Raw genomic sequence first — 22,448 nt, forward strand, 5'->3', positions numbered from 1 at the left:
ATGAATGCATAGATTTAACCCATCGGCTGCCTTGCAAAAAACACTGTTTCATGAGTATAATACATGTGGGGTCAGAACACATCATTTAAAACAGTAGTACAGTAACACACGTTTTATGTCACACAAGCATAACATATGTCCTCGTTACTGAGACGCTCGGGGGTGGAGATCTTTGGGGCCACATTGGGGCGTCACTGGTTCGCCACTTACAACAACACTCTAGTGTTAAAGACCTCCCAGACAGTCTAGTGTTAAAGACCTCACAGACACTAGGTTTAAATACCTCCCAGACACTCTAGTGTTGAAGACCTCCCAGACACTATAGGGTTAAATACCTCACAGACACTATAGGGTTAAAGACATCCCAGACACTCTAGGGTTAAATACCTCCCAGACACTCTAGGGTTAAAGACCTCCCAGACACTCTAGGGTTAAATACCTCCCAGACACTCTAGGGTTAAAGACCTCCCAGACACTCTAGGGTTAAATACCTCCCAGACACTCTAGTGTTAAAGACCTCCCAGACACTCTAGGGTTAAATGGATCATAAAGACCTCCCAGACACTCTAGTGTTAAAGACCTCCCAGACACTATAGGGTTAAAGACCTCACAGACACTATAGGGTTAAAGACCTCCCAGACACTCTAGGGTTAAAGACCTCCCAGACACTCTAGGGTAAAATACCTCCCAGACACTCTAGGGTTAAAGACCTCCCAGACACTCTAGGGTTAAATACCTTCCAGACACTAGGGTTAAATGGACCATAAAGACCTCCCAGACACTCTAGTGTTAAAGACCTCACAGACACTCTAGTGTTAAAGACCTCACAGACACTCTAGTGTTAAAGACCTCCCAGACACTCTAGGGTTAAAGACCTCCCAGACACTATAGGGTTAAAGTCCTCACATACACTCTAGGGTTAAAGACCTCACAGACACTCTAGGGTTAAATACCTCCCAGACACTCTAGTGTTAAAGACCTCCCAGACACTCTAGTGTTAAAGACCTCCCAGACAGTCTAGTGTTAAAGACCTCACAGACACTAGGTTTAAATACCTCCCAGACACTCTAGTGTTAAAGACCTCCCAGACACTATAGGGTTAAATACCTCACAGACACTATAGGGTTAAAGACCTCCCAGACACTCTAGGGTTAAATACCTCCCAGACACTCTAGGGTTAAAGACCTCCCAGACACTCTAGGGTTAAATACCTCCCAGACACTCTAGGGTTAAAGACCTCCCAGACACTCTAGGGTTAAATACCTCCCAGACACTCTAGTGTTAAAGACCTCCCAGACACTCTAGGGTTAAATGCATCATAAAGACCTCCCAGACACTCTAGTGTTAAAGACCTCCCAGACACTATAGGGTTAAAGACCTCACAGACACTATAGGGTTAAAGACCTCCCAGACACTCTAGGGTTAAAGACCTCCCAGACACTCTAGGGTAAAATACCTCCCAGACACTCTAGGGTTAAAGACCTCCCAGACACTCTAGGGTTAAATACCTCCCAGACACTCTAGGGTTAAAGGCCTCCCAGACACTCTAGGGTTAAATACATCCCAGACACTCTAGGGTTAAAGACCTCCCAGACACTCTAGGGTTAAATACCTCCCAGACACTATAGGGTTAAATACCTCCCAGACACTATAGGGTTAAAGACCTCCCAGACACTATAGGGTTAAAGACCTCCCAGACACTATAGGGTTAAAGACCTCCCAGACACTATAGGGTTAAAGACCTCCCAGACACCTCCCAGACACTATAGGGTTAAAGACCTCCCAGACACTATAGGGTTAAAGACCTCCCAGACACTCTAGGGTTAAAGACCTCCCAGACACTATAGGGTTAAATACCTCCCAGACACTATAGGGTTAAAGACCTCCCAGACACTATAGGGTTAAATACCTCCCAGACACTATAGGGTTAAAGACCTCCCAGACACTATAGGGTTAAATACCTCCCAGACACTCTAGTGTTAAAGACCTCCCAGACACTCTAGGGTTAAAGACCTCCCAGTAACTCTAGGGTTAAAGACCTCCCAGACACTCTAGGGTTAAATACCTCCCAGACACTATAGGGTTAAATACCTCCCAGACACTATAGGGTTAAAGACCTCCCAGACAGTCTAGTGTTAAAGACCTCCCAGACACTCTAGTGTTAAAGACCTCACAGCCACTATAGGGTTAAAGACCTCCCAGACACCTCCCAGACACTATAGGGTTAAAGACCTCCCAGACACTATAGGGTTAAAGACCTCCCAGACACTATAGGGTTAAAGACCTCCCAGACACTCTAGGGTTAAGACCTCCCAGACACTATAGGGTTAAATACCTCCCAGACACTATAGGGTTAAAGACCTCCCAGACACTATAGGGTTAAATACCTCCCAGACACTATAGGGTTAAAGACCTCCCAGACACTATAGGGTTAAATACCTCCCAGACACTCTAGTGTTAAAGACCTCCCAGACACTCTAGGGTTAAAGACCTCCCAGTAACTCTAGGGTTAAAGACCTCCCAGACACTCTAGGGTTAAATACCTCCCAGACACTATAGGGTTAAATACCTCCCAGACACTATAGGGTTAAAGACCTCCCAGACAGTCTAGTGTTAAAGACCTCCCAGACACACTAGTGTTAAAGACCTCACAGACACTATAGGGTTAAAGACCTCCCAGACACCTCCCAGACACTATAGGGTTAAATACCTCCCAGACACCAGGGTTAAAGACCTCCCAGACACTCTAGGGTTAAAGACCTCCCAGACACTATAAGGTTAAAGACCTCCCAGACAGTCTAGTGTTAAAGACCTCCCAGACACTCTAGTGTTAAAGACCTCACAGACACTAGGTTTAAATACCTCCCAGACACTTTAGGGTTAAAGACCTCCCAGACACTATAGGGTTAAAGACCTCCCAGACACTCTAGGGTTAAATACCTCCCAGACACTATAGGGTTAAATACCTCCCAGACACTATAGGGTTAAAGACCTCCCAGACACTCTAGGGTTAAATACCTCCCAGACACTCTAGGGTTAAATACCTCCCAGACACTATAGGGTTAAAGACCTCCCAGACACTCTAGGGTTAAAGGGACATTTCACCCCTGGAATAAACTAAAGTCACTCAATGCTCCATCTCAATGGATTTGAATATTGTGTAAAAGTATTTTTTTCCCTAATATAATTCAAAAAGTGAAACTTTCATAATATTCTCAATTCATTGTGCATAAAGTGAATTATTTAATCTTGATGATTATGGCGTACAGCTCATGAAAATAAAAAACTCCTATCTCAATATATTAGAATATTTTACGAGGCCAATAAAATAAAAATAAACGAGAAATGTCGACCATCTGAAAAGTGTATTAATGTATGCACTCAATACTTGGTCTGGGCTACTTTTGGACAAATCATTTCATCAATGGGGCGTGGCATGGAGGTGACCAGCCTTTGGCACTGTTGAGGTGTTTTGGAAGCCCAGGTTTGCTTTGATAACATCTGTAAATTAATTTGTATTGTTCAGTCTTATGTCTCACACCTTCCTCTTGACAATACAACCTAGTTCTCTGTGAGGTTCAGGTCAGGCCAGTTGGCTGGTCAGTTAAGCACAGTAATACCATGGTCAGTACACCAGTTACTAGTAGTTTTAACACAATAATACCATGGTCAGTACACCAGTTACTAGTAGTTTTAACACAGTAATACCATGGGCAGTACACCAGTTACTAGTAGTTTTAACACAGCAATGCCATGGTCAGTACACCAGTTACTAGTAGTTTTAACACAGCAATGCCATGGTCAGTACACCAGTTACTAGTAGTTTTAACACAGCAATACCATGGTCAGTACACCAGTTACTAGTAGTTTTAACACAGCAATACCATGGTCAGTACAAAAGTTACTAGTAGTTTTAACACAGCAATACCATGGTCAGTACACCAGTTACTAGTAGTTTTAATACAGTAATACCATGGTCAGTACACCAGTTACTAGTCGTTTTGGTGAGTAGGTAAAACGTTCTTTATATTTCCGCTACAGACAAGAGGCTGGTCTGCATTTCCAGCGAGCGCAGGAAGAGAAGAGTAACATCTAGAGAAGAGTAACATAGCTCTAACTAGAAAAGTGCCCTTCTGGGCACAGGTCTCCACCAGGAGGATAGGACTGTGTGAGATGTTTGGCAAAATGTTTAGGAGTTTTGTTTGTTTGTTTTTTGCAACAATTTTCTTTTGTTGTGGAAACGCAGAGCCAGATCACTCATAGCATCTCTGAGGATAGAATTCTGGATGAGCAGGACATGAGCAGCATTTTGAACAAAACGGGCCACTCCTGAAAACTTTGGAAGGCAATGTTAGCCAATCAGTGTAGAATCTGAGAAATCCAACAGACTCATCTTGATCACATGACTACAGAGATCATGTGTACCGATTTGCGTTAGATTTGGATTAAATCTGTGCGACTAACATAAGCAATGTGTTTTGCAGAAATCGGCCTCATGGTGGCGCTATAACCGGCAGATGTGGAGGGATGCAGAGACAATGTTTTTCCATGGCCTCTAGGGAGTGCGCATACATACGTTTTATATATACAGATCGATGCAGTTATAGCTAAAAACAGGAATTGGCCTGTTATATCGCCACCATGAGGCTGATTTGGAAAAAAATGAGTGCCATGTCGTCCTCGGCCTAGTGGAAATGTGCGTGTATAATTTCACGGAAATTGCACACTGTGTTTGTAATTTGTGGCATTTTGTTGGAAACGGACCAATCATTTGAGCTTTGGAAGCCAATCTTAGCCAATCAGGATGGAAGATGGGAAATGGTGCAGATCCGTGTTGATCACATGACTATGGAGATAGGGTATACCGAATTGTGTGATGTATGGATAAAATGTGTATGAGTAATCTACAGAAATGTGTTTTGCCTAAATCGGCATCATGGTGGCGCTATAACATGCCGTTGAAGAATATTTGGGGCAGATGTTCGTTGTTGGCATCCAGGGAGTGTGTGTGCAAAGTTTGGCATGGATCGGGCCAACAGTGGCGGAGATTAGCTGGTAACGGACGGACGGAAGGAAGGAAGGAAGGAAGGAAGGAAGGAAGGAAGGAAGGAAGGAAGGAAGGAAGGAAGGAAGGAAGGACACACACACACACGAACGGAGTGCAAAACATACTCTCTCCCCATGCCTTCGGCCTGGTGGAGACAATGAAGACACATTTATGCCAACATATCACAACAGAACAATATCCCAAATCACAGACAATATCCAGTCTAATGTCATGATATGGATATAATATTAATACTAGGGATGTCCCGATCACGTATTGTTTTTCTTTTTGCTCCCGATCCGATTCCGTTCATTCCGAAAATGACACGATCGGCCCCCCGATTTCCGCTCACGTCGCGATCGGACCGGGACAGCCCTAGCTAGCGTGTGACCTCCGTTGATAAGAGAGGGCCGTTGGATGGATGGACGCTGTATGGGGTTGGATGGATGGACGCTGTATAGGGTTGGATGGATGGACGGACGCTGTATAGGGCTGCTTACGTGAAACGCGGAGCTTAACAATCCTCTGTCTGGTCTCTCTGCCGCACCCTGGCTGTGTGGAGGACACGCTGCAACATACAAGCTGGGTTTGGTGTTCCTTTCACCTCTCTGCTGAGAATCTGACCAACTCTATGATCCATAAGATCTAATATCTATTAGAGGGTTAGATTATATCATATCTAACATCTACGTTGCTGTCGGAAAGGAGCAGTACAGTGACCCAGCAAAGTCAACTCCGCTGGGATCCCCTGGTTATGTTCCTCGCCCAGCTCCACCAGCCGTCCTCTTTAATGCTGCCCTCCCCAAACTCAGCGAGGTAGCAGAAGTGGTCCGGAAGGCAAGAGCAGCCTCAGCCCCAGGCCCTAACGGGATACCATACAAGCTGTACAAGTACTGCCCAGGGGTCCTGAGATACCTCTGGAACCTGTTGAGAGTGGCTTGGAAAAACCAAGTCATCCCTTCAGAGTGGCAAAGAGCTGTCACAGTTTTCATCCCGAAGGAGCAGAACTCCAGTACGATCAGCCAGTTTAGGAGCATTGCTCTCCTGAATGTCGAAGGGAAGATCTTCTTCTCCATCCTGGCCAAGAGGTTGACCAGCTACCTCACAAGCAACGGGTTCATCGACACCAGCTGCCAGAAGGCAGGTGTGCCAGGCTTCCCAGGGTGTGTGGAACACTCTGCAGTAATATGGGAGCAGATCCAAAGGGCGAAAAGAGAGAGAGGTGACCTGCATGTTGTGTGGCTGGACCTTGCCAACGCATACGGGTCTGTCCCCCACCAACTCATCGAGTTCGCCTTGGACTTCTTCCATGTCCCAGTCTGCATTAGAGCCCTGATAGCCAAGTACTTTGGAGACCTCCAGATGTGCTGCACCCATCAGGACTTTACAACAGGCTGGCAACAGCTGGAAGTAGGCATTGCCATGGGATGCTCAATCTCGCCCATCTTGTTTGTCGCAGCCTTTGAGATCATCCTCATAGGGGCTAGGAAGATGGTCGGAGGAGTGAAACTGCCTTCAGGTCAAAGGCTACCAGCAGTGAGAGGCTACATGGACGATATCACCACCGTACTCCAGACAGCAGCATGCACAACAAGACTGCTGAAGAGGATAGACGAGCTTGTGGGCTGGGCGAGGATGAAGATCAAACCCCCCAAATCACGCAGTCTGTCTATCAGGAAAGGAGTCAGAAGCGACAAGACCATCTTTGTTTCAGGCGGTGAGAATATCCCATTGCTGGCAGATCAACCTGTTCGTAGCCTGGGTCGTACCTACACAGCAGAGCTCTCTGACAGGCAGATGGGGCAGACAGTGAGGAAGCAGCTCGCAGATGGCCTGGCTAAGATCAATCAAAGCCAACTCCCTGGGAAGTACAAAGTATGGTGTTACCAGTTCATACTGTACCAAAGGGTGATGTGGCCACTGAAGATGAGCGAAATCCCCTCTTCAGTGGTAAGCAAGATGGACGGGCTGGCTAACTCATTCATCAGGAAGTGGCTGGGACTACCAAGATGCCTTTCAGACGTAGGCCTCTTTGGTAGGAACACGCTACAACTACCACTGCGATCCATCAGCATGGGATACAAGCAAGAGAAGGCTCGGCTGGTGCTGGAGCTGAGGGAATCCACTGACCAGCTGGTGAGAGCAGCGGGCACCCAGATAAGAACAGGAAGAAAGTGGAAAGCCCAAGAAGAGGTCGACATGGCAATCGGCAGGCTGAAGCACCGCGAGGTGGTTGGCAGAGTCCAGGAGGGTCGAGCAGGCCTTGGGAGGGGCGACACTCCCTTGTTCTGGTCAAAGGCTTCCAAAGAAGACCGAAGAGCCATGGTGGTGGCAGAAGTGGCAAGAACTGAGCAGGAACGCCTTAACATCAAAGCGGTGTCCCAGGGCCAGCAAGGACGTTGGACGTCATGGGAAGGCCTCACAGACAGATCCATGTCATGGTCTGACCTGTGGAAGATCCCCCAAGCTAGGCTCAGCTTCCTGATCAGAGCAACATATGACACCTTGCCTTGTCCCCGAAACATCCACCAATGGTTCGGTGCCGAAGAGACCTGTCCCCTTTGCAACACCATCAACGCAAGCCTCCAGCACATCCTGTCGGGCTGCAGGACAGCGCTGTCCCAAGGCCGCTACGGATGGCGACACGACCAAGTTCTGAAAAAGCTGGCAGAGGTGTCAGAGTCATGCAGAAAGGAAGCAAACAGCAGACCTTCCGCTCCAGGCAGACATCCCATCCAGTTTGCGAGGGCTGGAGAGGGTGTCAAACTCTCCCGCCAGAGAGATACTGCAAGACTCCTCTCACCGGGAAATGAGTGGACCATGAGGGTCGACCTGGGGAAGCAGCTCCAGTTCCCCAGGGAGATCGTGGAAACATCGCTGCGGCCAGACCTAGTCATGTGGTCAGAGGCTTGCAAGACAGTCCTTCTGGTCGAACTCACCGTCCCATGGGAGGGAGGTTTGGAGGCTGCTTATGAGCGGAAGCGAGCCAAGTACTCAGACCTGGCGGCAGAGTGCAGGGAGGCTGGCTGGAAAGCTGTTATCTGTCCTGTGGAAGTGGGGTGTAGGGGCTTCGTAGGTTCCTCAACTGCTCGCCTACTCCGCGACATGGGATGCACAGGAGCGGGGCATCGGAAAGCCATGAAAGAGCTGGCTGAGGAGGCGGAGAAAGGCAGCTTCTGGCTGTGGCTAAGGAGGAAGCATAGGAGTTGGGGGACAAACACCTAGGGCATCAGCAGGGGGTGGCAGGGAGAGATCCCTGCCACCGCTCCGCCACCATGAGACGTACTGGGGTTAAAGGAGCGAAACGTTGATGAATGGTGGTCCCCAGCTGATGACCCGTTTAGGCCCACAGAGGTGTTCAGTGAGGTGTCACAGCACACCTGTTCAAAAGGCACTGGAGGAGGTGCGTCAGGCAGAAATGCCCAGCAGGAATACCAACACCTGTATCTGATACATCTACGTTGCTGTCGGAAACCACCTAACTCCATTTTGACCTGAGATCAGATTCTAAAAACTTGGTGGCGCGCTATGAGCTTGTAGATCTGATATTTTTCAATGGCTAAAGCATAACATAATGCTAACACCAAAAGGGGTTCCCGTCCCAAAATGACGTTAATAAAATATTGAACCAATGAAAAGTAGTAAAAAGGTTTTAATTTCCTAAATATAGATATTATATTATAGAGCCTATTGTTTTAAATTCCTGAAAAACATTTTGGACTTGGGTGGTTTCTTCGTGACAGCAGAGATTTATATGATCCATAAATGATCCTATAATAGATTTATATGATCCATAAATTATCCTATAATAGATTTATATGATCCATAAATGATCCCATAATAGATTTATATGATCCATAAATTATCCTATAATAGATTTATATGATCCATAAATGATCCTATAATAGATTTATATGATCCATAAATGATCCATAATAGATGTATATGATCCATAAGGGCTTAATTAGGCACATCTAGGATGTATCTATAATGTAGAAATGAGATTAAAACATAATAATAATAATAATAATAATAATAATAATAATAATAATAATAATAATAATAATAATAATAATAATGATAATAATGATTACATTTGGTTACATTTGGCTCCCGGTCGCTGCCCGCACAGAATACACAACTCTGATGCTGGCATTCAAAGCAACCAAAGGTATGGCTCCCCCATATCTTACAAGTATGATCGTACCCTACAAACCCTCCCGCGCACTCAGATCAGCCAACGCAGGGAAGCTGGAAGTACCTTCACTAAAAACACCGTCCCAAATTCTTCTCCCTTCTGGCTCCAAAACTATGGAATGCACTTCCCATCACAGTCAGAACTGCAGCCTCACTCCGAATCTTCCGCCGCAGTCTGAAAACCCACCTCTTCAGACTCCACCATGGCCCGTAGCACTTAACCTAGCCTAGCCCCCTTAGATAGCACTTTATGTAGACTTAGATAGTATTTTAAACAGACTTATAGCATGTTACGTAGACAGCACTAGAATTGCATTTTTATGTAGTCATAGCACTTTATAGTACACATGTATAAGGCCTGCCTGCCTGTCCGCTGCCTGTGCCTGCATGCTGTTTCTGTCTCCAGCAGAGTCATTATTTACAAGGTGGACAAAAACACTGAACATTTTCTATTTTTAAAATGCAAAGCAGAGTCAGGGAAAAAAATGCTCAGTGGAAGAAAACAAAATATGCATCGGTGGACACAGGCCCTTAAAAAGGACCTGGAGAGTACTGCCACGCACGCACGCACGCACGCACGCACGCACGCACGCACGCACTGCCACACACACACACACAGAGACACACACGCACTGGAGAGTACTGCCACACACACACACAGAGACACACACGCACTGGAGAGTACAGCCACACACACAACATGGTAAAATAAATAAAAGGTAAATGGTGCATTTATATAGCGCCTTTATCCAAGGCTCTTTACATAGATTGTGCATTACATTCACCCATTCACACACACATTCACACACCTTTACATAGACACTGCATTACATTCACCCATTCACACACACATTCACACACCTTTACATAGATTGTGCATTACATTCACCCATTCACACACACATTCATACACCTTTACATAGATTGTGCATTACATTCACCCATTCACACACACATTCATACACCGATTGCAGCGGAAGCCATGCAAGGTACCAGGAACCAGCACATCGGGAGCAATTTGGGGTTCAGTGTCTTGCCCAAGGACACTTCGACATGTAGACAGGAGGAGCCGGGATTCGAACCGCCGACCCATGGATCATTGGTCGACCTGCTATACCTCCTGAGCCACAGTCGCCCCACACACAGTCGCACACACACACACACACACACACACACACTGGAGAGTACTGCCACACACACACACACACACAGAGAGACACACACACACTGGAGAGTACTGCCACACGCACACACAGAGACACACACGCACTGCCACGCACACACAGAGACACACACGCACTGGAGAGTACTGCCACGCACACACAGAGACACACACGCACTGGAGAGTACTGCCACGCACACAGAGAGACACACGCACTGGAGAGTACTGCCACGCACACACAGAGACACACACGCACTGGAGAGTACTGCCACGCACACACAGAGACACACACGCACTGGAGAGTACTGCCACGCACACAGAGAGACACACGCACTGGAGAGTACTGCCGCACGCACGCACGAACGCACGCACGCACGCACGCACGCACGCACGCACGCACGCACGCACGCACGCACGCACGCACGCACGCACGCACGCACGCACGCTGCAGTAGAGTAGCGGTGACTCAGAGACATGCAGCAGTCAGTCTGAAGTACATTGAACCGTTTCACTGGGACGATGATTAGTGATATTATTATTATCAAAGGTCTCTACACACCACAGGCGTAAGGAATCGACCAATCAGAGGTCTCTCTACACACCACAGGCGTCAGGAATCGACCAATCAGAGGTCTCTCTACACACCACGGGCGTCAGGAATCGACCAATAAGAGGTCTCTACACACCACGGGCGTCAGGAATCGACCAATCAGAGGTCTCTACACACCACGGGCGTCAGGAATCGACCAATAAGAGGTCTCTACACACCACGGGCATCAGGAATCAACCATGTGGAAATAAGGATGGTTTCTCTTGATCAGTACCTCGTTAGAACTAATGGAACAAAATACATCCCTCTGGTGTTTAAAGACCTTAAATAACGATGGAATTCAAATACTAAATACCAAATACTAAATACTTATTCAAATACTACATACTTATTTTAAGAATAAATACTTATTCTAAGACTAAATACTTATTCAAATACTACACACTTATCCTAAGACTAAATACTTATTCTAAGAATAAATACTTATTCTAAGACTAAATACTTATTCAAATACTACATACTTATCCTAAGACTAAATACTTATTCTAAGACTAAATACTTATTCAAGACTAAATACTTATTCTATCTACTAAATACTTATTCTAAGACCAAATACTTATTCAAATACTAAATACTTATGAGAGAGAGAGAGAGAGAGAGAGAGATTAATACTGTACATTTTGACCGGTATGACAGTATTTTCATATTGTATTGTGAAAGTTAATGTTCTATTTGCTTGTTTTCTGTTATATTTTTTATTTTATTTAGTTTCATGCTTTGGCAATACTGTAGCTATTACATTCATGCCAATAAAGCTAATTGAATTGAATTGAAAAATTGAGAAAGATTTTTTGAGGGGTGCTAGCCCCTCCTATACATACGCTGTGGTTCTCCCAGGGAGAACCACAGCGTATCGTAGCATATCGTATCGTAGCATCGTATCGTGGCAGCGGTGGCAGCGGTGGCCGAACGGATAGCTGCGCGGTCTAGATACCGGAAGGTTCCCAGTTCGAACCAGCCGTCCGACACGTTAAAATTACCACCGCTGAAATGCCCTTGAACAAGGCATCAACCACTACGATGAAATGTGTTCTATGAGCAGGGCCTGGCTGGAAACAAGTTCTTGAGCTTAGCCCAGATACCCTGGGTAAATATAGATTTCATTTCATTTCATTTCATAGCATAGCTTAGCGTAGCGTATCTTATCGTACCTCGGGGAGATGTCGCAGCCCTGCTGCATGAAGGCTCCCAGGGAGAACCACAGCGTATCGTAGCATAGCGTAGCGTATCGTAGCATATCGTATCGTATAGTACATCGGGGAGATGTCACAGCCCTGCTGCATGAAGGCTCCCAGGGAGAACCACAGCATATCGTAGCATAGCGTAGAAAAGTGTAGCATAGCGTATAGTAGCATAGCGTAGCATAGCGCAGTATAGCGTAGCGTAGCGTAGCATAGCATAGCGTAGCGTAGCATAGCGTAGCGTATCGTACCTCGGGGAGATATCGCAGCCCTGCTGCATGAAGGCTCCCAGGGAGAACCACAGCATATCGTAGCATAGCATAGCGTAGCAAAGTGTAGCATAGCGTATCGTAGCATAGCGTAGCGTAGCATAGCGTAGCGTATCGTACCTCGGGGAGATATCGCAGCCCTGCTGCATGAAGGCTCCCAGGGAGAACCAGAGCGAGTTGAAGATCCCGAACTCGTTGGGCGGCTGGTCACTGGGCGGGCCGTCCTCCTCCTCGGGCTCCTCCGTGTGCCACTCGTACGGGCTGAAGCGGCTGACCAGGAACAGCACCACGCTCACCCCGATGTAGGCGAACACGATGCACATCCAGATCTCATAGGCCAGAGGGTCCAGGAAGGAGAACACCCCCGGCTTGGACTTCTGGGGCTTCTTGATCATGATGGAGATGCCCTGAGAATTAAGACATGATAATAAATAAGACTCAAATTAAATTGAACTTCTTGATCATGATGGAGATGCCCTGAGAATAAAAACATGATAATAAATAAGACTAAAAATAAATGTAACTTCTTGATCATGATGGAGATGCCCTGAGAATTAAGACATGATAATAAATAAGACTACAATTAAATTTAACTTCTTGATCATGATGGAGATGCCCTGAGAATAAAAACATGATAATAAATAAGACTAAAATTAAATGTAACTGCTTGATCATGATGGAGATGCCCTGATAATTAAGACATGATAATAAATAAGACTACAATTAAATTTAACTTCTTAATCATGATGGAGATGCCCTGAGAATAAAAACATGATAATAAATTAAACTAAAATTAAATTTAACTTCTTGATTATGGTGGATGTCCTGAAATTTTAATTTAACATATAATAATAATAATGTTTATTGTCATGTGTTGACTAAGACTAACGACTAAGGTTTATGATATAGAGCACCGAAGTCTGACGTCACTTTCAGTAGAGGGCGCCAATACACAGGTTCATGTATTTTTGAGTGGTGTAAACCACTCCTACAACTGGCTTTGTTAGTTTACGTGTCTGTTCGTACCAAAAAAGGAGCATGGTTGCTATGGTCACCCAGTTCACACGGGTGTGATTTCATTACGTCAGACATTACGTAAGACCACAGCTGATCAGTCTATATAAGACCTTACACCACTCAGTTCACACGGGTGTGATTTTTTTAGTTGCATTGAGATCCCCATAGGGCGATTTTAGGTCGCTTCATATAAAAACTGTGTTTGAAAAATAAACCGACCACCCCGGCCTTTCTGTCAGGGGAGTGGCTGTGCGTCGTTAATGATGTCCATTCATATTTGATACAGCCAGTTTCTGGAGAAAATTGAATTAATGTGGCCACAAAAGCCTTGAAATTACATATGAAGGCAATGTCGCTGCTAATATACGTCATGCCCAGCTGTCAACACATTGCGTTCCTGAGATTCCTCGTTGACGTAAGCTCAGCTGGTGGTGACTCGACTCGTATACTAACCACGAAACATTAAATATCAATAAAATAAAAATTACACCCTAAAGTTAAAATGTATCCTTACACCCCTAAAGTTAAAACGTATCCTTACACCCCTAAAGTTAAAATGTATCCTTACACCCTAAAGTTAAAATGTATCCTTACACCCTACAGTTAAAATGTATCCTTACACCCTAAAGTTAAAACGTATCCTTACACCCTAAAGTTAAAATGTATCCTTACACCCTAAAGTTAAAACGTATCCTTACACCCCTAAAGTTAAAATGTATCCTTACACCCTAAAGTTAAAACGTATCCTTACACCCTACAGTTAAAATGTATCCTTACACCCTAAAGTTAAAACGTATCTTTACACCCTACAGTTAAAATGTATCCTTACACCCTAAAGTTAAAACGTATCCTTACACCCTACAGTTAAAATGTATCCTTACACCCTACAGTTAAAATGTATCCTTACACCCTAAAGTTAAAACGTATCCTTACACCCCTAAAGTTAAAATGTATCCTTACACCCTAAAGTTAAAACGTATCCTTACACCCCTAAAGTTAAAATGTATCCTTACACCCTACAGTTAAAATGTATCCTTACACCCCTAAAGTTAAAACGTATCCTTACACCCTACAGTTAAAATGTATCCTTACACCCCTAAAGTTAAAATGTATCCTTACACCCTACAGTTAAAATGTATCCTTACACCCCTAAAGTTAAAATGTATCCTTACACCCTACAGTTAAAATGTATCCTTACACCCTAAAGTTAAAATGTATCCTTACACCCTACAGTTAAAATGTATCCTTACACCCTAAAGTTAAAATGTATCCTTACACCCCTAGTGTATATAAGGATTTTTTTCCCCTTAAACAATATCAGATCTACAAGCTGCTCGTAGCTGATGCGTATATATACCTACCAGAGACATGAAGGGCTTGGAGAAGTCGATCACCTCCTCCCGGACCAGTGTTATCGTCAACGGAGCCACAGCGATCTCTGCTTTCTGGAGGAAAACACAATGCATAGTAGGAATCCATCTTTGGATTTGGGTTTTGGGATACAGTGCACAGAATGTGAACCCGGGCATGTTGAGTATACCAAGGTTTTATTGAGTAGGGGTCCCCAGCATGTAGAAACTGATGTTATAAATGTTGAGTAGGGGTCCCCAGCATGTAGAAACTGATGTTATAAATGTTGAGTATGGGTCCCCAGCATGTAGAAACTGATGTTATAAATGTTGAGTAGGGGTCCCCAGCATGTAGAAACTGATGTTAGAAATGTTGGCCATAGCCACTTTCCCAAATGTGCTGACATCATCACATCTGTGATGACGGCTATGGCCGTTTTTAGCCCAAGGAGTGTTTTCTGTGCAAAACTAATGCTTGGAAAGGATTCAGCATCATGAAAACCCCCTAGTTTGTCACATGCTACTTAAAGTATGATGACATTTTTAATTCTTTGCCTGTGTGGGTTGTTAATGGTGTCGTCACATATTATGCCAATTATGAAAATTGCTCTCAACATATGAGTGTTGTTTATGGCAGGCATTCTTTTTAGATTTAGTCAGTCTTAGTCTTTTGGAAGAAATGCTTATTAGGTTTTGGTCACATTTTAGTCATTTCTATCCTTGATAGATCATTTTAGTCTAGTTTTAGTCGACGTCCTGAAAAAGCTATTTGTAGCTCGTCAGCGTTAGTCTTAGTCCTGAAAAAACAGGGCGTTGACAAAGTCATTTTAGTTTTCGTCAGGCTTGATGAAAACAACACTGCGACATGTGCAAGTTTCTACAATTTACAATTTACAATTTAGGCATTTAGCAGACGCTCTTAATCCAGAGCGATCTACATTAGGCAAGAACAAAAGTATGGGAATACATCAGATATATAAAATGCATTTATCAAGAAACATGCGTAAGCTAAGAACATAACTAGAACATATCTATCTAATACATAATACATATTAACTATACATATATACTATACTATGCTATACATGTACTATGATGTGCTATGACTACATACAATGCAATTATTGTGCTGTCTACATGACATGCTATAAGTCTGTTTCAAATGCTATCTAAGTCTAAAAAGTGCTATCTAATGCTGGGGACCAGTGTTGTCCGCCCCGTAAGACACGTGCGCGTCCACATGCATGCGCAATTGCATGCATGTGGACAACACACGCACTGTAATACATGCAGACGCGTATAGATTCTTTAGAAACAGGGTTTATAATCATATCCATACAAGTAAAAAGTCCAAAAACAAATTTTTGCCCAAAAATCATTTTGGGCTTGAAAGAAGTGGGGGAATGGTGCTCCCCTGTGTGTGTGTGTGTGTGTGTGTGTGTGTGTGTGTGTGTGTGTGTGTGTGTGTGTCCTGGGGACCCCTACTCAACATGTGCTGGTTCACAACGGGTTCAGTAAACACATCCGAGTACTTTTTCCTCCACCCATGGCGCCACACGACACCGTGCACACACACACATGCACGCACGCGCGCGCGCGCGCGCACACGCACACGCACACGCACACGCACACACTCACACTCACACTCACACTCTCACACACACACACACACTCTCACACACACACACACACACACACACACACACACACACACACACACACACACACACACACACACACACACACACACACACACACACACACACACACACACACACACACACACACACGACACGACACCGTGCATACAAATCAGGGTTATTTTCTCCTTACACCCCCCTCCTCCCCCCCAGAGGAATCACACTAGAGGATAATTCAGAGAAATATGCTGACGACTCCAGAACGGATTCAGAAAGAAGACGTTCTTGAAGAGAAACGTCTCTGAGGAGCAGAAAATACATCCCAAAGAAACAACCACATTCCACTGCAGTGGCTTAACGCATTAAGCCATTAGCAACAACATATTCTACAAAATGTCTTCTTAATCATAAATGGTAAATGGTGCATTTATATAGCACCTTTATCCAAGGCGCTTTACACAGATTGTGCATTACATTCACCCATTCACACACACATTCACACACCTTTACACAGATTGTGCATTACATTCACCCATTCACACACACATTCACACACCTTTACACAGATTGTGCATTACATTCATACACCGATTGCGGAGGAAACCATGCAAGGCACCAACCAGCACATCGGGAGCAATTATGGGTTTAGTGTCTTGCCCAAGGACACTTTTACATTTGACAGGAGGAGCCGGGATTCAAACCGCCGACCCATGGATCATTGGTCGACCTGCTCTACCTCCTGAGCCACAGTCACCCCATGACTGGAATAATTTCTAAAAAACCTCATGTTTCTGTATCAGTGGTTCTCAAACTATTTCATGTCAAGGACCCCAAAAATGTATTTGGCCGCCGACCTCCATTTGAAAATATGTTGTTCCAGGGACCCCCCATCCCCAGAAGCAAAGATTGAGTTAAAAACGTTCGCTCTGAAAGAATATACTGTATATTCAAAGATTTGCGCCACATTTTCATGATTTTTTCAAAAACCGCAGATCTACAAGCTCGTATCGCGCCACTCGGTGCCGCACTATGAGCTTGTAGATCTGCTATTTTTGAAAAAAATAGCTTGTAGAAAATGGCTTAACCCGTTGAATGAATGATCATAAATTATTTTCTCTTTGAAAAGAAGACCGTTTTGACAGTAGGATAATTATTACTACTAAGGCTGTCAAAAATAACGCGTTAACGACGTTAATTAATTGCGTTAATTAATTGCGTTAAAATATTTAACGCAATTAACGCATGCGCAGTGTTCCCCCTAACCTTAGAGTATAAGCCCCTAACGCGAGGCTCAGGAACGTCCAGTGCATAACAAATCTGTCACTGTGTAGCGCACAATCATGATTGAACAACACCAGAGAGATACACTGTAGCTTGTGTATTGTAGTTGGGTTCAATGGGTTGCCAAGTGGTTTGATTCTGTAACTCTGTTGCGCTACTTTGTCTCCCTACAGTGCCTAGCAAAGCCCCTTTGGATCATCATTCATTAGGCTACACACAGTCACACACACACACACACACACACACACACACACACACACACACACACGCATGCCTCCTCCAGTCTTCTTCCTCCGCACGCATGCACACACGCACACTACTAGTGCTGTGTAGCTATCGGGATCAGACGCAGCGCTCTGAAAGGATCCCTCACAACACTTTATAGTACCGTCGGGTCCGTCGCAACTTGTGGACAGTTTGAAAATGCGGGTCCTACGTGCATTAAGCCATTAACGTTGGTCCGCCTGGTTTCGTTTTGTCCAACGCGATTACGTGAATCAGCATGGCTGCGCTTGCAGTAGGCTATTACCAAAACAAACACATGGTACTTTTGTGTCGCACATGGAAAGCAACTGAAAACGACCATGGATATAAAGACAGTTCTCCTGTGCTGCTGTGCACAGCGCAGATAATGCACAACTCCAGGTACGAACCAAAACACTGACTGAAGCTGATCATTCACGACTAACTATCTCCAGAGTCCTGCAGTCCCGCAATGAAGGAGAGACAATCTCGTCTCTCACTATAGTCCACTTCTCTACAATGCCATTCTAGCCTTAACACCTACATTTATATGTTATTCAATATATTACTTTAGCACAAAATATAGGCTTTTCTAAACCAAGCCCTGTTTCAAAAATGGATATGTGCCATGTTATTGTATTTTGTTAATTAACTATAGTCTACAGTTTAACCCATTGATTCTCAGCCATTTTAATTTCAAGGACCCCCAAATTAAATTGATAGAAAGTAGCCTAGGCCATTTCATTATGATTTTTATCTCTGGACTGGGACCCCAGTCTCCATCCATCCATCCATCCATCCATCTTCAACCGCTTATCCGTGGTCGGGTCGCGGGGCAACAGCTCCACCAGAGTGTTCCCGACTTCCCTCTCCAGAGCAACATTAGTGACTTCCTCATGGGGGACCCCAGTCTACATGGCCAAAAGCCAGTGTTAATTTAACTCAAAGTGTAGGCTAGGCCTACAAATGCTCACATCATATATAAATGCATTAGAAAACAAAAAACAAATTTATATCCGCTTTCTGTCATTTATATTAACATTTCCACAACAATATACAGGAAAATATGGCATATTTTGGACATAGTTCGAATGGTGATTAATCATGATTAAATTAATTTTGAAGCTGTGATTAATCTGATTAAAAAATGTAATCATTTGACAGCCCTAATTACTACACATACTGTAGTAATTTACGGAAAAACACAAAATGTACACCAGCTCCCAACCGCTCCGTTCCATATCTTAGTTCTTACCCCGTACACCAGTGGTTCCCAAAGTGGGGTCCAGGGACCCCCAGGGGTCCTTGAGGGAGTTCCAGGGGGTCCCCAGCTAAATGATAGTTTGGAAACAAATGGACCCTTATGGGTCTGTAACTCAGACAATGGAACCATTTGTACACTCTCAGAGTTAAATTGACATTGATTTTACAATATAAATTGGGGGTCGCAGAGATAGAAATGCCATTAAATGGGGGTCCGTAGTCTAATGCATGTCAAACTGGTGGTCCTTGAAATTAAACGGGTTGAGAATCACTGCTAAAGCCGTAAAAAATATTCTCTTATGGTGGGGGTCCCTGGCATATCTTTTCAAATGGGGGTCCGTGGGGATAATTAGTGTCGATGTGGGGGTCCATGACATGAAAGAGTTTGAGAACTACTGCCATACACCAGCTCCATTCCATTCCATTCCAGGTCTTAGTTCTTACCCCGTACACCAGCTCCATTCTATTCCATTCCAGGTCTTAGTTCTTACCCCGTACACCAGCTCCATTCGATTTATTCCGTTCCAGGTCTTAGTTCTTACCCCGTACACCAGCTCCATTCCATTCCATTCCTTTCCAGGTCTTAGTTCTTACCCCATACACCAGCTCCATTCCATTCCAGGTCTTAGTTCTTACCCCGTACACCAGCTCCATTCTATTCCATTCCAGGTCTTAGTTCTTACCCCGTACACCAGCTCCATTCTATTCCAGTCCAGGTCTTAGTTCTTACCCCATACACCAGCTCCATTCCATTCCAGGTCTTAGTTCTTACCCCGTACACCAGCTCCATTCTATTCCAGTCCAGGTCTTAGTTCTTACCCCGTACACCAGCTCCATTCCATTTCATTCCGTTCCAGGTCTTAGTTCTTACCCCATACACCAGCTCCATTCCATTCCAGGTCTTAGTTCTTACCCCGTACACCAGCTCCATTCCATTCCATTCCAGGTCTTAGTTCTTACCCCGTACACCAGCTCCATTCAATTCCAGTCCAGGTCTTAGTTCTTACCCCATACACCAGCTCCATTCCATTCCAGATCTTAGTTCTTACCCCGTACACCAGCTCCATTCCATTCCATTCCAGGTCTTAGTTCTTACCCCGTACACCAGCTCCATTCTATTCCAGTCCAGGTCTTAGTTCTTACCCCATACACCAGCTCCATTCCATTCCAGGTCTTAGTTCTTATCCCGTACACCAGCTCCATTCCATTCTATTCCATTGTATTCCGTTCCAGGTCTTAGTTCTTACCCCGTACACCAGCTCCCCGACCATCCCGTTCCAGATCTTGGTCTCGGGGTCCCGGGCTCCGTACTTTCCGTCCGGCACGATGCTGATCTTGTAGCGGATGCCGATGTGTTTGGCGATCTCCGAGGCCAGGTCCACGCAGTAGCCCTCGTACTGGTCGTTCCCCTCGTACAGCTCCCAGTTCTTCTTCAGCATGACGTAGGGACCCTCCTGTAATACAATACATTTACTCTATTACTCTACATTTACTCTATTACTCTACAGTACCCCTCGTACTGGTCGTTCCCCTCGTACAGCTCCCAGTTCTTCTTCAGCATCACGTATGGTCCCTCCTGTAATACAATACATTTACTCTATTACTCTACATTTACTCTATTACTCCACAGTACCCCTCGTACTGGTCGTTCCCCTTGTACAGCTCCAAGTTCTTCTTCAGCATGACGTAGGGACCCTCCTGAAATACAGTGCATTTACTCTATTACTCTACAGCGTTTCTTTCCACACGGCCAGTCCTAGGGAACAGAATGTAGCACCGCATCAGGACGTGAAAGGTCGCTGGGCAAAACGTCAATAATCTGCTGACCTCATTGACCTGGGAGTCAGACGGAGTCAGACGGTGTTGGGAAGCTATTCCTGAAAACATCATATTGTTGCTTCTCTTCTATCAGCTGTAAATGTCATGCCGTCTCACTGACAGATGAGATATGGATGTTTTTTTCTGTTGTTTTTTTTTTTGCAGAAAATGTCTCTTTCTCTGCAGTGGTGTAAAGACATGTTTTCCTTCAGTAAAAGTATCAGTACTTCCATGCAGAACTTCTCTGTTTCAAGTTAAACTCTGGTGTCTTGATACTAGTCTTATAACTCTCCCCCTCTCCTACCCCCCCCCCCCCCCCCCCCCCCCCCCCCACACACACACACACACACACGCACTCTTATGTATTTTCCCACATAAGATCTTTATTTCCCACACGTTTCGTCGTGACATTTATAAACAGAGATGAGGCCTCATGGACACAATATTGATGTGGACGTTACGCTATGTGACAACATCAAATATCCAACGAGAGGCTTCCGCCCCGCCTGCCTGCCTTGCCTGCCTGCCTTGCCTGCCTGCCTTGCCTGCCTGCCCTGCTTGCCTGCCTTGCCTGCCTTGCCTGGGCTTGCCTGCCTGCCCGCCCGCCCCGCCCGCCCGCCCACTGCCGGTTCAAGGCGCTTACTTACAACATGACAACCATCTCTGCTATCTGTGACTCACATCAACCAGGCATTAAGATCCAAACACAGATATGAGGATCAGTCAGAGATGTGACAAACGCTCAGGACTTAGTGTGTTGTGGAGCTGCTGCAGAGATTAAACACAGCCATGTGAGCCTACGGGGAAATCAATCTGTCTGTCTGTCTGTCTGTCTGTCTGTCTGTCTGTCTGTCTGTCCGTCCGTCCCAGATGTATGTCTGTCTGTCGGTGAAGATACCTCACATGAGACATTAGGGACTTTAAGCAACATCGCAGCCCTTTCTACTATGGCAGAACCTACACTTCCACGTAGTGTCTACAACGCCATGTCATAACCATGTTTATTGAAATTATAGCTGTCATACATTTACACCGATTGCTCCATCACCTCTCTTATGCTGTGTAATGTGTTGGCATGCTCTGAATGAAGAAATAACACTAACACCATTATGTCATATTAACCATGTTTATTAAAACGGTTTTAGAATAACACATTCTCCATGTGCAACTCCATGCAGCACCTTCCTCTTTCCACTGCTGATCATGTTCAGTGCATGAAGAATTAAGCAATATCGGCAAGTTAGCTGACGCGCGACGGGTGTTTAAAAAAAGTGTTTTTGTTTGACACATGCTGCATAGACGCGTCACCTTGGGAACCAATGTCACCGACGGCTGTTTGCTTAACGATTGTGACAGCTACGGCGACGGCGT

The 22,448-nt window shown here is 45.0% G+C and overlaps 1 protein-coding gene across 1 annotated transcript in view; it reads right to left on the bottom strand.

Annotated features, from left to right (window-relative positions):
* Positions 1–22,448, bottom strand: part of LOC306930095 (glutamate receptor 4-like) — a gene marked incomplete at both ends in the record, with an annotated part of 197,277 nt that overhangs the window by 14,479 nt on the left and 160,350 nt on the right. The window contains 3 exons of the mRNA XM_079510838.1: positions 12,587–12,873; positions 14,845–14,928; positions 20,507–20,713. Coding sequence (XP_079366964.1) covers positions 12,587–12,873; positions 14,845–14,928; positions 20,507–20,713 — 578 coding nt within the window. The remainder of the gene's footprint in view (positions 1–12,586; positions 12,874–14,844; positions 14,929–20,506; positions 20,714–22,448) is intronic.

This window comes from Electrona antarctica (genome assembly GCF_951216825.1).
Source record: "Electrona antarctica genome assembly, chromosome: 9".
NCBI lineage: Eukaryota > Metazoa > Chordata > Actinopteri > Myctophiformes > Myctophidae > Electrona > Electrona antarctica.